At 36.7% G+C, this 14,516-nt stretch overlaps 8 protein-coding genes across 8 annotated transcripts; 4 read left to right on the top strand and 4 right to left on the bottom strand.

The window, feature by feature from the left end:
- Positions 1-66: 66 nt before the first annotated feature.
- MKC1 (mitogen-activated serine/threonine-protein kinase) lies at positions 67-1,554 on the bottom strand (the record flags this gene model as incomplete). Its single annotated transcript, XM_062956498.1, has 1 exon — positions 67-1,554. One exon carries the CDS (start codon positions 1,552-1,554, stop codon positions 67-69), a length of 1,488 nt encoding a protein of 495 aa, XP_062812995.1.
- A 1,356-nt stretch (positions 1,555-2,910) lies between these two features.
- Positions 2,911-4,794, top strand: REP1 (Rep1p; the record flags this gene model as incomplete). Its single annotated transcript, XM_062956500.1, has 1 exon — positions 2,911-4,794. The coding sequence occupies one exon, from the start codon at positions 2,911-2,913 to the stop codon at positions 4,792-4,794; it is 1,884 nt and encodes a 627-aa protein (XP_062812996.1).
- A 122-nt stretch (positions 4,795-4,916) lies between these two features.
- Positions 4,917-6,158, bottom strand: POT1 (acetyl-CoA C-acyltransferase; the record flags this gene model as incomplete). Its single annotated transcript, XM_062956501.1, has 1 exon — positions 4,917-6,158. One exon carries the CDS (start codon positions 6,156-6,158, stop codon positions 4,917-4,919), a length of 1,242 nt encoding a protein of 413 aa, XP_062812997.1.
- Positions 6,159-7,167: 1,009 nt separating this feature from the next.
- Positions 7,168-7,608, bottom strand: PRCAT00006355001 (uncharacterized protein; the record flags this gene model as incomplete). The annotated part of the gene is made up of 1 exon (XM_062956502.1): positions 7,168-7,608. One exon carries the CDS (start codon positions 7,606-7,608, stop codon positions 7,168-7,170), a length of 441 nt encoding a protein of 146 aa, XP_062812998.1.
- Positions 7,609-7,811: 203 nt separating this feature from the next.
- PRCAT00006356001 (uncharacterized protein) lies at positions 7,812-9,098 on the bottom strand (the record flags this gene model as incomplete). The annotated part of the gene is made up of 1 exon (XM_062956503.1): positions 7,812-9,098. The coding sequence occupies one exon, from the start codon at positions 9,096-9,098 to the stop codon at positions 7,812-7,814; it is 1,287 nt and encodes a 428-aa protein (XP_062812999.1).
- A 113-nt stretch (positions 9,099-9,211) lies between these two features.
- Positions 9,212-10,054, top strand: PRCAT00006357001 (pseudouridine synthase; the record flags this gene model as incomplete). Its single annotated transcript, XM_062956504.1, has 1 exon — positions 9,212-10,054. The coding sequence occupies one exon, from the start codon at positions 9,212-9,214 to the stop codon at positions 10,052-10,054; it is 843 nt and encodes a 280-aa protein (XP_062813000.1).
- A 212-nt stretch (positions 10,055-10,266) lies between these two features.
- Positions 10,267-11,718, top strand: PRCAT00006358001 (uncharacterized protein; the record flags this gene model as incomplete). Its single annotated transcript, XM_062956505.1, has 1 exon — positions 10,267-11,718. One exon carries the CDS (start codon positions 10,267-10,269, stop codon positions 11,716-11,718), a length of 1,452 nt encoding a protein of 483 aa, XP_062813001.1.
- Positions 11,719-12,949: 1,231 nt separating this feature from the next.
- Positions 12,950-14,476, top strand: PRCAT00006359001 (fungal specific transcription factor domain-containing protein; the record flags this gene model as incomplete). Its single annotated transcript, XM_062956506.1, has 1 exon — positions 12,950-14,476. The coding sequence occupies one exon, from the start codon at positions 12,950-12,952 to the stop codon at positions 14,474-14,476; it is 1,527 nt and encodes a 508-aa protein (XP_062813002.1).
- Positions 14,477-14,516: the final 40 nt, after the last annotated feature.

Raw genomic sequence — 14,516 nt, forward strand, 5'->3', positions numbered from 1 at the left:
GAAAATCATATTTCCTCCCACTCCGAAAAGACTTTTGTCACCAAATCTTTCGAGCAATGACTTGAGTTATATACTTTGAAAGAGACCATTACCATCTAAGCCAAAACTAAGTTCTTCTTCCAATCTGAACAACCCCAGAATGTCATCTGAATTCAACCCATTATCTTGATGCCCTCGATTCAACATGGTAAATTCATCAAGTTCCTGGGGTTTCGGAATTGACAGATAATATTGCATATCATGGTCCTCATTATTTCCATTCTTATTCCCAATAGTATTCCTCTGATTATTGTTACTCTCCTGATGAAACGAATTATCTTGCCCTAATGAGAAGGAAGAGAGATTACTCAAAGATTCCGCAATTTGCTTCTCTTGCTGCTCTCTCTCATTTTGCTCAACTTGTAATTGTAGCTGTAGCTGGATTTGTTGTTGCTCTTGAATGGGTCTCCTCACAAATTCTCTGAAACTCTTAACCTCCTTGACTATTATTTTTTTCATGGTCTCAATATCGTCAATTGTTTCGAATGATTTGAAATCAAACTTCACCTTGCATTCGGGTTCATCCAAAGGATCATGCCAAACAGACAAATAAGGATGTTTTAAAGCGTCATCGATTGTAATTCTTTCGTATGGATCTAATGATAGCATCTTTTCTAGCAAATCTAAGGCCAACGGATTAGCATTTGGAAAAAGTTGAGAATATGGGACTTTCTTCATGAAAGGTAAGGATCTTACGTAGTTCTGAGCTCTCACGGACCCAATTTTAGTCAACGTATCTTCCTTTGGAGTACCTAAGATCAATAGGATCTGATTCAATTGATCGACATAGTCCTTCCCCCTAAACAATGGCTTGCCACCTAAAAGCTCTGCTAGGATACAACCTACTGACCAAATGTCAATAGCTTTAGTATAATTAGTGAAGCTTAACATTATTTCAGGTGCTCGATACCATCTTGTGGCTACATACTCTGTCATAAAACCTGCATTTTGCTCTGGATTTTCAGAGAACCCTCTTGCTAATCCGAAATCACATATCTTCAACTCACAGTCAGCATTTACTAGTAAATTTCCTGGTTTTAAATCTCTATGCAACACGTCAGCAGAATGAATATACTTCAAACCACATAAAACTTGATATATGAAAGATTGGTAGTGCAGATCTGTTAAAGGTTGACCAGATCGAATAATCTGATGCATATCACACTCCATCAACTCCTCGTACAAATATATTTCATTAAACTCTCCAGAAACCGGATCCGGTACTATATCCAAATCATATAAGCAAGTTATATTTTTGTGTCCTCGAAAGAATTGCAACAACTTAAGTTCCCTTAAAGATCTTTTGCAGAGAATCTTCTTACTGAAAATATTTGTGATCTTCTTTATGGCCACCAGAGAACTTTCTGGATCATCTTCATCTTGGTATTTGGCAGAACATACGATACCATATGCTCCATGCCCTATTTCTTTCATAATCTTGAACCTTTTATCAATTATAAAATCCTGATTGAAAACCTTGTTGACCGTTCGCCCTACGAACGTGTCCTGTACCATATCTTTTTAAGTAAATCGAAACAAAGACTATTCTTCCTTAAGAAACCACCTATAAGTTCTTTATAGCTGTTCTATTTAATTCAAGTGTTACAAGTGTTACAACTAACGAGTCAGTTAATTTTTTCTTTTTGAAGTTACCTGATTGTTAATCAACTAATTCCAATTTATAATCCACGCGTTGTTCTCAAACGGCTATTGATTTCTAATAATAATCTGGATAAGATTTCGACGTGCCGTTCACTTGTACAAATTATGAATGTTTGTGTGGTTGCTATAAATATTAGGTCTGCTTATTTGTGAGTGATCCAGTTTATAATTTGGTGTCCTTTAGTCAGCTAAATTCAGGATTGTTCTCACCAACAAAAGAAAAAAAAAAAGTTCAGAAATTGTTTACCTACTATTCTAAAAATAAACGCTTTGTGGTCCGGAAAGCTACAATAAAGTTTACAGTTGCCGTGGATCATATTTAGACGACCTTTGAAATCAAGATAAACCTTCTTTCGGCAACTTTTACAATTATGAGTCAGGAGAAACGCAGGGTGGAAGAGATCCCCCTGCGCCGGTAGTGGCTAACGAATACACTGTCACTTACGCTAACGAAATTTGACAAATCGGAAGGTAAATAGTCCGGAAAAAAGTAGCAAAGGGCTCTAGTTGACAGTATTTGAAGTGAGCCATCATGGTTTTAATAGGGGACTCGTCAAGTGTCGCACCATTATTCAATTCTAGGTATACACTAAGTTGTTACGGATTCTTTGGCTCTCTGGGGAAACGAATTTCACCGTGGGGTGATGACTAATGAATACCACATATGCACAGAGTAGTTAATCTACGGCGTAATTGCATCTTTTAAGGCATGTAGCAAGATAGTAGATAGGAAACACCACTGAGTAGTTGGATGCCGTAAAAAGATCCAAGTTTGGAGCTCGTTACTTTTGCCGTGCTAAACGTTTTTGTCATAGTGGCTCACCTCATGTTGTGTACCACACGATATTTCTTTGCCGCGACTTTCCTTTCTCTGTTCCTTTACCGTGTATAAAATACGAGATAATCTGAATAAAGAATTTGTGGCAAAGTGCTGCAATATTTACGGTTAGTAGAGGCTGAGAGATGTAAGTCTTCTCGTAAAGCCATATCCATTCGTCTATTTATGTTCCGTATGAGTGCAAACTCATATTGTATTATAGAATGTCTTTTGTGTCACGTGGTCTTCTTCGGTTATCTCTTTGCTCCGCTTTCTTGCCCACAACAATAACTAGTTTATACAGTAATCAAATTTAAAAGGGTCCATAATTTGGGAAAAGGTTAATCTTGAACGAGGAATCTATCACTGCTTGTGGAATAGTGTATAATATTATGGACGGGAGTGATAGGCTCGAAGATTTTACGTCCCTTTTTCTTCCTGATTTATTGAATCCTTCTACAGCGAATGAAGACAAAGTTAGGTCAGATGGGGGCATCAAGCAAGAACAAATCGATGAAGAGGTATACTTCAATGCAAAAATACGAAAGCAGCTTGCTGAAAATGTGGGATACGATAGTAATATAGGGAGTGTAGTAGGAGGTGAAAATGGAAGTATTCATTCAGGATCACTTAGTGGGCATCACATTAGCCATTACGCTCCCTTTGTTCCTATAGAAGCATCATCAATGCAACAACACTATCAGCAACCAATGTTTCATATGAATCCGCAAATGCAACAATATATTCTGCAAATGAATGATTCACCTCTCATGGGAGGCAGTGTTACTAGCAGTGGGTTGGAGTCATTTTCGATGAATAGCGGTACTCCACACACAGATAGGACATATACTCCTGCATTCTTACAACTTCAGCCCTCTGCTAGCTTTATTTCAAGGAAGGGTACACCTTTGCCTATCCCAGGAAGCTCTGACACACACATGCAGGGCACTTCGAATGAGAAAACAATAAAAGATAGAAAACGCAAGAAATCGAACCGAAAGCCATTCAAAACTATTGAGTCACATATAGAATACAAGCCAAGCAAACTCACTAAGTTATTAGATTTCAAGCCTTCTGTACAGTTGGATAAGGTGCTCCTTGATGGTGATGACAATGTTATTTATGTTGATTTTCGAGCCTTCTTAAAAGGAAAGTTTATTACAAATGATGCGGAGAATAAACATTATCTTTCGACTATGAGCAATGGTAATGATATAGTTGATCAAAAAGATCCTAAGGTTATATCGTGCTATAGAAGAAATTACATTCAAATTCCAATTAATATGAATCTTTCTGGTTTTGTTTCCAACAATAAAATCTTAAAACTCCAGACCACAGAATATGGCTATCAAGTGAAAAGGGTTATCAAATGGTTTAAGATCGAAATTCTTGCAAATTCTAACATATCAAATAATGTTCCATTTGACATTAAGAGTGATCCGAATGATAAAGACTACAGAATAGAAAGTGGCGGTCAAACGTGTAAACCCACTTGCATATCATCTAGCAAACATGTTATCACTTTAAATGATTCGACAATTTTTAACAATGAGATAGATAACTTTTTTATTATAAAGAAACTACAATTTAAAAATGCAACGCCTCATAATGGTAGCTCTACATTTCAAACTTACTACCATATAAAGTTACGATTAAGTGCTGTTGTTGCAGACTTATACTACGATGATTATATTGATGATGATGAAATTTCGTCTGGTGGTCATGATACCAATGAGGTAACGTTGTGTGAATTGGTAAGTGAACCTATAGTGGTGAGAGGAAGAACTCCTAACTTCTACAATGATAGAATGGATTATTTGATTAAAAACAGATCAGCTTATCTGAAGAATAGCTTTATTGAGATTGGGCATGAAAATAATAATGGTGAGGATGATGAGCTGAGGCAACAAGCTGGAGGGAAAACTTTCGAGAGCCAGAAAAATCAAGATATTGCCGTAGAAGATGACCGAGAGGAAGACGAAGAAGGAGATGGTGAGCCAGAACATGCAACTTCTTCAGCTGATGAAACGGATCTTTTGAAAAATAAACAAGAAGCAACTTCCATTAGTCAATCCAGCCATGCGCCAATTGATTTAAAATCAATTAAACGGTATAATTACTTTCCAATCTCAAGTGTTTACTATTTACCTCCCATAAATGTTGTCTATTTCCCCCATGGTGCACATCAACAGCAAAGTGAAACACTGCAATCAAGAACTGATGGAGCAAATGAACCGAGGCTGCTGAGAAGTGGCTCTAACGTGTATTTCAAGTAGCATAAATAAGAGAATTTGTACAATAATGTAAATATTTTACTTATAAATCATCACTAATTTTTTGGAATTCATTAACGATATACGTTGTACATAATAGTACATAAATAATAGAATGATTTACTTTACTCCTTAACTAAGATGGAAGCAGCACCCATACCTGTACCGATACACATAGAAGTCAAACCAATCTCACCTTTCTTTAACAATCTCAAGATCGTGGCATACTGCCTAGCACCAGTAGCACCTAATGGGTGACCAAGAGCGATGGCACCACCATTAATATTCAACTTTTCTTCTGGGATGTTGCAAGCTCTAGCAGAGTATAAGCATTGAGCAGCAAAAGCTTCGTTAATTTCAAAAATGGAAATGTCGTTAACGGTCAAGCCAGTTTTCTTCAAAACAGATGGAATGGCCACGGCTGGTCCAATACCCATGATTTCAGGAGGAACCCCGACAGAAGAACATAAAACATATTTAGCTTCAATTGGATAACCCTTTTTCTCAGCCAAAGACCTTCTCATCAATAATACGACAGCAGCACCATCTGAGACTTGGGATGCGTTACCTGCATGAGTGGAGCCATCAGATTTAAAAGCAGGCTTCAACTTACCCAATGATTGAGCGGTAACGCCCTTTCTTGGACCTTCATCTGTGTCAACTGTCACAGTCTTGTAAGTTACGTTGTCATCGTCATCTTCTTCAGCAATTATTGATTCAATAGGTAAAATTTCATCCTTGAATTTACCTCCTGTAACTGCATTCTCAGCTTTGTTATATGATTTGGCAGCAAATTCATCTTGATCTGATCTCGGAATGCTATACTTGGCGGCAACGTTTTCATTTGTTATACCCATTGGAATCAAACACTTAGCCATTTCCTTATTTTCTTGCAAATGTTGATCAACCTTCGGAATTGATTGAGGACCATAATTGACAGACATAGACTCTACTCCACATGCTAATCCACAGTCTATTTCACCCGTCTTAATCTTGTTGGCAATGTCAGAAACAGCCATCAAGCCAGAAGAACATTGCCTGTTGATAGCGACAAATGCAGCTGTATTTGGAATACCAGCAGCCAAGCAAGCTCCCCTGTGTTCTGAAGCACCTGCAGCTCTGTTTAAAACATTACCACAAGCAACATCTTCAATCAAGTTCACGTCAACCTTGGTCTTTGCAATAAAGGCTTGCAAGAGTTTATCCAAAAGGTAATCTGATCCGACATCCTTGAAGGAACCTTTACCTCCTTTTGTCAATGCCGTTCTGTAAGCAGCAACGATTACAACATCATCAGGATTCTTCTCCAACACAGCTTGCTTTGATGATGGGCTTAATTGGCCACCTAATTGGTTAAGTCTTTCCATTTCTTCTTGTATAATAAGTTATGCTTATAAAAAAGACTAGGTAAATATATATATATCACTAGTGGTTTCACAGTTGTCCCCAGATTTTATAAGTAATGGCAAAATTGATTACTTATATAGATTACTGTCACAAGCGATAGTGTCTCCGCATTCTTTATTAAAATATGATCCGAGGTAAAGTCATCCGAGGCAGCATGATTTTAATTTTTATTTTGTGCGAATTAATTAAAATAGCGAGCAATTTGGATTGTGGTAGTGACCTTACCGCGATTTTTTGCCCCTAGTCCATAAATCGATTAGGATATAGTTCGCATTCTAATGAAGCTCGGCTCGAGAGTCTCCGTAAGAATATGGCATTTAAGAGCCGAGTTTCGTAAAATGTGTAATATATTTAGCTTGTCGACAGTTCTAAAATCTATTTGGTAAAATAGGACTGATTTATTGTATATTTCATAACATATTCAGCGCGTATCTTATGCTAGTATTAAAATACTAAATAGTCAATTATAGTGCCAAAGCTACTAGGCGCCCTCAAGCACTAGCAATGTCATCAATGAATGGGCGGATAAGAAGCTGACCAATAAGATTGAAAATTAATGGCTAGATCTAGATCACTATGACTGATAGTTAAAATAAGATCGGACTGTTTAACTAATGCGTCTACGGTGAGTCAAAGGCTCGATTACAATTTCGAGGTTTCTATTATGGTGACTGACTATTGAATGTCTATAAGAATCAAATTTTACAATTTTAAAGTTTTTACTATAGTGGATTGGCTTTTTTGTGCTTCTAAGAACCAAAGCTAACCGTGCATTTAGCCATGTAGTTAATTCTGTGAAAAAGTATCACTCCAATTATAATAGGATGCTACTTCCCTTCCCAACGTGTTTAAGAAATGATGTGAAATCTGCTTCAAGTGTGCGTCAGCTCTCGTTGTTGGCATTCAAGGTAATGATATACTGAACTTATTCCGACATGAAATATAATAGTTCACATTGTTGTTCTAGGTCTATTGGCTATCATTTAGACCGGAGCTAGTATCTTCCCCTTCAAATGAGAATATACCAATAAAGGGCTGTATTTTTTCTGGCCTTCCTTCAGGGCACTTCCCCATGAAGATTAAGGCTGGAACTTCATCGTCGTCCTTGTCATTAGACGTATCGAATTTTCCACTTCCCGTACTATCAAGTATAATTTTGGTAAAATCTATTCTCAACATATCCTCAGGATCTACCGTCACGTAAAGCTTATATTCTCGATTTATCAAATCTCTTGAGTCATTATAATGTATTCGTCCTCTAGTTGAACCTGTTATTATTCCCAAAGTGGACCCAATTCCACGAACATCGGTACCACTAATTTTGATATACAAACCACTCAATCCAAAGGGTGAGCAATGAATCTCTAACTCGCACTCGTTGGCGTATTGAAAGGTTATTTGATCGTTCATACCATAACCAAATTATTTAACACGATTAAGTATGGTCATTCGTGTTTATTTATATATATATTTTTTTTTGCTATTCAAGACGCTTTTATGCGAAGCCCCAAAATGCTCAAGCAAAGAGGACGCATATATACGAGCCGAAAAAGAAAAGAACTTAGAATTTACTTATCGATCACTAATGATTGATAAGACATTACAAGACAGTCTCAAGAGCTAGTTAAATACTTCATATTACTCTTCCAAGTATGAAACTGATTTTGCGTGAGACAAAAAGCCCAGAAATTGTTGATGAAAAAATTCAATCTGTGTAGCAAGTTATCAGACCCGAACTCGTAATTCAGAAAATTAGTAGACACACTTAGTTCAGTCTCTTTAAGAGTAGATAAATTGAGATCAGAATCACTTCTGAAAAGGATATTTTTACTGAAGCTCTCTGGTATAGATAGTTTGCATTCATTTTTGGGATAGTCGATCGGTATGGTCAAGAATACGTCAATCGTCTGACGCATTCGCCAAATTTCTGGAATGCTTGAGTCATTACTTCGAATAGGAAGCTGAAGTTTGTAAACACTTTGGTGAGAGTTCTTTTTGAATAGCTTCAAGCTAATCTTTCTATCAATAACCTCGTTTATAAGCCTCTGTCTATATCCTATTTCAGTGGTTGATGGAAGCAGATTAAAGATTACTTTAGAAGACACTGATTTCCCATTTTTCAGATGTGTTTGTTTGCTCCCTAATGTTTCATTATATTGCACTTGTCTCTTGCTCTTCGGTTTAACAAAAGTAACAGTTGGCCTACTCTTTTGCTTTAAAAAGAATTCTAAATAGCGATTTAAAGTTTGGATCTGTGAAAGAAGTCCGCGTCCATTCACTAGTTTGATATCCTCATCCTCTGCTCCCAATGCTATATTAGCTATTCTCTCAAATCCTTTTTCAACATTGGCGGCAAAACCCCTTGGGATGTCGTCGTTCAAAACAACTATATGAGGTTTTTCGTTCTTGTATGGATAAGTTGTGGGAATGCATAGGGTAATTTGAAGAAAGGGTAAATCATAGGGAAAGTCTGGGTCTAAATTCTCGATTACAAAGCTCAAGTAAAGTGGCGAGCTCGGGTGCCTTACAAAAAAGTCTTCCAAGCTGCTGCTTATGAGTGAAACATTTGTAGACCTCTTGCGATTCTTCGATGAGCTGGGGAAGGGCTCCGTTGGATCATGCTGCTTTGAGCTCTGTAGGGATTTTTGAGCCTGTTCAAGTATCGCATCAGTACGGACACCATTTATGGTCACTGGTTGAATACTCTTTACTAGTTTGACAACTTCTAAGTATTTATAATCGTTCTTTATTTCCTTCGGTTTATCTCTAGAGCTCTTCTCATTCTCAAATCTTCGATTTCTATTCAATTTTCCTCTCCTTTTACTAGCATGACTAGTTTGCTTTCTTGACTTTGCCTTCGGCTTATTCGTTGATTCCTGAGAGGACTGGTCTGCAGTCATCTCATTAATTTACGATAGGATAATTTTGGTGAAAGATTTTGTACACTTTAATATGCATCTCAATTTATCAATAATATTAGAAATTTTTGTACAAATAATTATATAAACAAATTATGGCAATAAAAAATATAGACATAATATGTCAAAATTCAAGATACGTTGTCCTTAATAAACCATCTGGTGTTTTATGCAATGGGTATACTCCTGCCTGTGTCTTGCCACAGATTACCCTAGCATTTAAAAAATGGAATCCAGATAGAAAACTCAATCCTAAGCAATTTCAGCTAGTGCAGAGGCTAGATAGATACGTCTCTGGCGGAATGATTGTTTCTCGTAATAAAAAATTTACAAAGAAGCTTAATCAGTCGTTGAAGGGGGAAGATGACTCAATTACATTTACAAGAAGGTATGTGGGATTAATCAAGTGCAATGGTTTGAAGAACCATCTCAAGAAAATCGATAGCTCGAAAAGTAGCCTTAGCATCGATCCGACTCTCTCATTTGGTGTTATAAGTCTAGGAATTACAAAGCATTTGTCCCCTAAAGCTCGACCGTCAAGCACAAAATTTAAAATACTTTACGATCATCTGAAATATGTACTGAACGATAAATATCCCGAACTTTTCAACTCCTATATCTATCCAGTAATATTTGAGTTGAAAACAGGTAGAAAAAATCAAATCAGGGACCATTGCTTGGCTGCATTTGGTTTACCGCTCTTGAATGATGATAAGTTTCTCCATCTCAAACATCGTCAAGAAAATCCAAATAGTTTGCTTTTCAGATCAAACCAGATAGGCTTGCATAGTGGTTTTATCCGCATCAAAGATGAAGAGTACCAGTTCCCGATTTTCTTCGAGCCAGATAGGGAACTTTGGCAGGGATTCGTAGATGAACTGGGAAATTTTACAGAAGGTATTCAAAACGAGTTGGCTAAACCTCAATCGCTTCTTTGAACATATTTGTATATATTTGTAAGTCTTTTGTATGCCCAGCATATTGTAGTCACTATAGCCTAATATTTGGTATGTGGCAGTTTGCAACAGTCTGTTGTAAAACATTTACAAATAGCACGTGACACTCTCGATCTTATCACTAAAACACGTTAAATGCCACTTTATAGCGGGATAGTCACCACTAAAAAGTAAAAGCTCCAATCAATCCACGAATGATGTCCAAAACTATTGATAGCAATACATCGCGGCCTGGATCACCGTCGCTACTTGTCAAACAACAATCATTGAAAAAATTGTTTAATTCTCACCTGTCGATTTATAATGCACTTACCAACCCCGACTTAGATGTTGGCGACGGCGCCTTCTCTAGGATGTCACCGGAAAGGAGGCTCACACCTGAAATGAGAGTTCAGGTTGAAAGAGGAATGTCCCCAGAGTTGAAAGAGTCTCAGTTCTCTATCACATCATGGCAATCGATAAGCAATGAGTCCGTCCTTCAGCAGATAAAACCAACTTCTTCAATTTTATCTGTAACTTCAGATGAAGATGATGCACCAGTTCTAGTAAACTATATGCAACTGCCGCTGCGTCCTAGTCATGTGTTAGTTTTCGAGACAGATGAAGAAGACGATGACGTGACACCGAGTTCCTTTATAATGCCAAAATTGCCGGTATCAAATTCACTAACGACAAGCAAAAAGATTGAAGTCACAGTATTGAGTTCATGTAACAATTTCAATTTTGAAACTAATCAATTAATCAATAAAATTGAAAGAGAAGTCAATTTCAATCTGATAAGCATTAGACACCTAAATTTAAATTCTAAGATCCTGAAATTTGACGAAATGATAACTAAAAACTCGGACCTAATCTTTATTGTTAATGACGGTTCGTTAATTTTTGTCGATTTTCTTTCAAGTATTAACTTTGACGAATCTTGTTTACCCAAGCTAACAATCATCAACATGATTACGAATAATTACTTCATAAATTTATTCGATTTGATTAATCGTTTGAAACCTTATCAAATCTGGAAAGCATCTTCTTTAAAGCAAGAAAATCTATTTGATAAGTTCAAAAGTTTTATTGAAATAGAGATAAACCAGTTTGATGATCAATTTAGCATGACGCAGACATCTGCCAATCCTACAAAAAAGAGGTGTCAGAGTCTATCGATTACTAATAGCTATTCAATGGACTTAGTGCCAAAGAGTAAAACAGACTATAAATTGATTGAAAAGCGCTTCAAAACTGATTTGAAAGATTCCACAAATTTGAATGATCCATTACAACTATCCTCAAGATTTTTTCGCTTTAATATTTTGATATCAATTTTTAACAAATGCTTTGCTTCAGCTAATAGATATTGGCTCGCATGCTGCTTTGGAATTGGTATGGGTATTGGGATTACAAGTGGATTAGCATTCGTAAAGTTTTATTTGACGGAGAGCAACAGCAGGATATTCGATCCGCTCTTGGCTGGGGGCAATTCCATGGCAGAATTTTCAGAGCCTGATTTTTCTCGCCTATTCGATGCAGAATTTTTCAAGAAATTAGGTGGTATTTTTGAATCATATGTCAACGAATTGAAATTTTTCAGTTCTTTTATTTTTGATTGTGTTAGGGGGGGTTTCGCTAAGGCAATAGGTTTATTTTGCAATTAGTTTTCATTTGTGCTACAAGAATTCAGGCTTTCTATTAAGACTGGTTGAATTTTTATTTTTGGTTTCTTTATTTTCTTTGCTTTGGCTTTATATATCTAATTTGAAGGGTTTGTATAGCTACTGGATATAGCAAGGTTTATTTAGTTTGTTTTTGGGTGCCCGTTATATTACACTATAGCTAATATAATTTGACTATTACGTTGGGTTTTTTTTCTTTTGTATTTAGATGAATGGACTAAAATTACTGACCATCGAACTGTTCGAACATAGGACACTTTTTTGGCTGTCGTTATACCCAAATCTTCCCAACTCTAGGAAGTTGTTAAATTTATCCTCTGTTCCATAGCAATCAGCCCTAAGTTAGTAAAAGCACTTTTGCCTACGTCAAAATCTCAGTCTTAATCACATTATCCTGTACCTTTGGCTTCAAAACAGGCAAGCGTCTTCAATTTATTTACGCAAACTCTTACTAATACTACTTAGGTCCATGTAGTCACCAAAAAATTCTATAAATTTGATAGCAGAGACTGGTAATAGAAGACCAATATTTCGTAACTAGGCAAAAATCCGGACCCTATTTAAAAATAAAGTGGAGGCTCTCTATGGGCATAACTGTGGATAATTGATCTGACCTGAGATCCTTAAGCATATTTAAATAGTTACTTGGCACATTAATCTGACTTTTAACATGAAAAGGTCACCTGAGAAGCCATACAGCAGTATCAATCATCTGCCATACTTAATAATCAACCATACATTTAGTATGCCTTAGTCGAGTTGAAGCTCAGCTTTTCTAAGATCAGCGTACGATAAGGTGTCTGGGCTGAAATCACATCTTCTCCACGTACACGACGTCTCAATAACAACCTCGTTTGCTGATAAGATACATAGACTTTCTTTCCAAGTACTGCTCAAGCTTATTTAAATGATCTATATAGATTGCCCTAGCGCCTTGCGACATAAATCACGGCATGGAAGCAGGACCCAAAGCTAAAAAAGTTTCCAAAAAAAAAACGAATATAAGATTCTCACATTTCTGCGAAGGGAAACGACGGGCCAAGAACGCCTGTGATAACTGCCGTCGAAAAAAGTAAGTTCAAAGATATAGAGCGATATTCTTTCTAGAGACTAATGAATCATTTTTAGGAAAAGGTGTGATGGTGTAAAGCCAATTTGTGGAAATTGTAGCGTTCCCGACACTTGTTGGAATAAAGAGAAGGAAACACTGGCAATGAAAGATGTACCTCTGGATGTTGTGTATCAAAATGTTACTATTGATCCTCAATTAGGTAGTATTCGAAAACTGGGGTTATTGAAGTTACTAGATTCTGAATCAGAGAATCTGAATCAATTCTCAAAGTCATGCGTCAAAAGTATTAGAGAAGGTAGCACTTTAGACAATAGTTTTGTGAACTTGGTAAACGTTAGAAGCGAATATGGTACTCGTGTGAGTACTCCATACCTAAGTTTTGAGCAGCCACATGCTTTTATTAGCATCCCGCTGTCTTTGCCGTATGGTACCATTCAGTTGGTTGGCCAAGGATCTCAATTTTTGAAGTATTTTCGATTTAATGTATCTAGACTTATTACTATTGGACCTCTGTCGTCCAATTATCTATTGAAGACTTTCTTGCCCATGGCTGCTTCTAATGTTCCCCTTCAATATGCCTTAGCAAGCTGGGGTGGGTTGTTTATCGATGGAAAGCTAAATTTTAAAAACTATCAACAATTTATGTTAAAAGCATCAAAACTCCTTTTGGGAGCTTACGATATACATGGTGAGCTTGATAAGCATGACTTCATGATTGTTTTTACATTTTTTCTTATCGGAACCTCGGTAGAAATATGCTCTGGAGATGTTAAACATTGGAGACTACTTTTCAGACAATGTCAGGAACTCATCAAACGACAAGGTGGTATAATTAAAGTTCTTGAAAAATACAACTTTAGTAACGACATCAAGTGGATGTTGTCTAATCTTCAATTCCATGATTTATTGAGTTCAGATACTTTCGTCAATGGTAGCGACTTTCTCAAAGACTACAAATCTGTTTTTAAAGGTGCAAAGCTACTAGAATTGGATGATTATGGAGTGGACCCCTTTCAAGGCATTTGTCAACCAATATACATGATACTTGGAGACTTAATCAATATGAACGTTCTTTTTAAAAAGAGGTGGCTGGAAATCTGCGATGATGACATTGACATCTTAGGTTCAGGCGATTCAAATATTTCTTCTCGAACTAAGTTCCTGCAATTGAGATCTGATTACTTCTCTTTTGTTGACAAATCTGTCGCAGATTTAAGAGGTGCTATTAATAAATGCGAGCCACCAAATTTGAGATCTTTTTGCAATTTGAATGGCGACGAATTAAACTCTCATCTTTCGTTATTTCAATTGATGAAGCATGTTTGTAATTTGTATCTCAACCACATAGAGAAAATTCCTCCGTGCTCCTTCAAACTGCAATCGACTCTACTTTGTTCTTTACAAGAAGTCGAGAAGCTCATGTACTCAGAAATGGTACCGTGCCTAGGATTTCCTCTTCTTATTTGCGGTATGACAGCTGTGACTGTAGAAGATAGGCAATTTATTCTTGAAACCATCAAAAAACTAATATGCAGATATCCTGTTGGAGGTATAACAAAGGTATTGAACTTGATAGAGGAGATTTGGGAACGAAATCCAGATGGGCTATTATGCATCGAATGGGCGTCAATAGCTTGTGAGAGAGGATGGCTGCTTTTTTCTTGCTAGATAATAAGACTACATTTTCGTGCACTATACAAATCATGCA

The sequence above is a fragment of the Priceomyces carsonii genome, assembly GCF_900007245.1.
Source record: "Priceomyces carsonii strain CBS4050 genome assembly, scaffold: Debaryomyces_carsonii_scaffold_7, whole genome shotgun sequence".
Classification (NCBI taxonomy): Eukaryota; Fungi; Ascomycota; class Pichiomycetes; order Serinales; family Debaryomycetaceae; genus Priceomyces; species Priceomyces carsonii.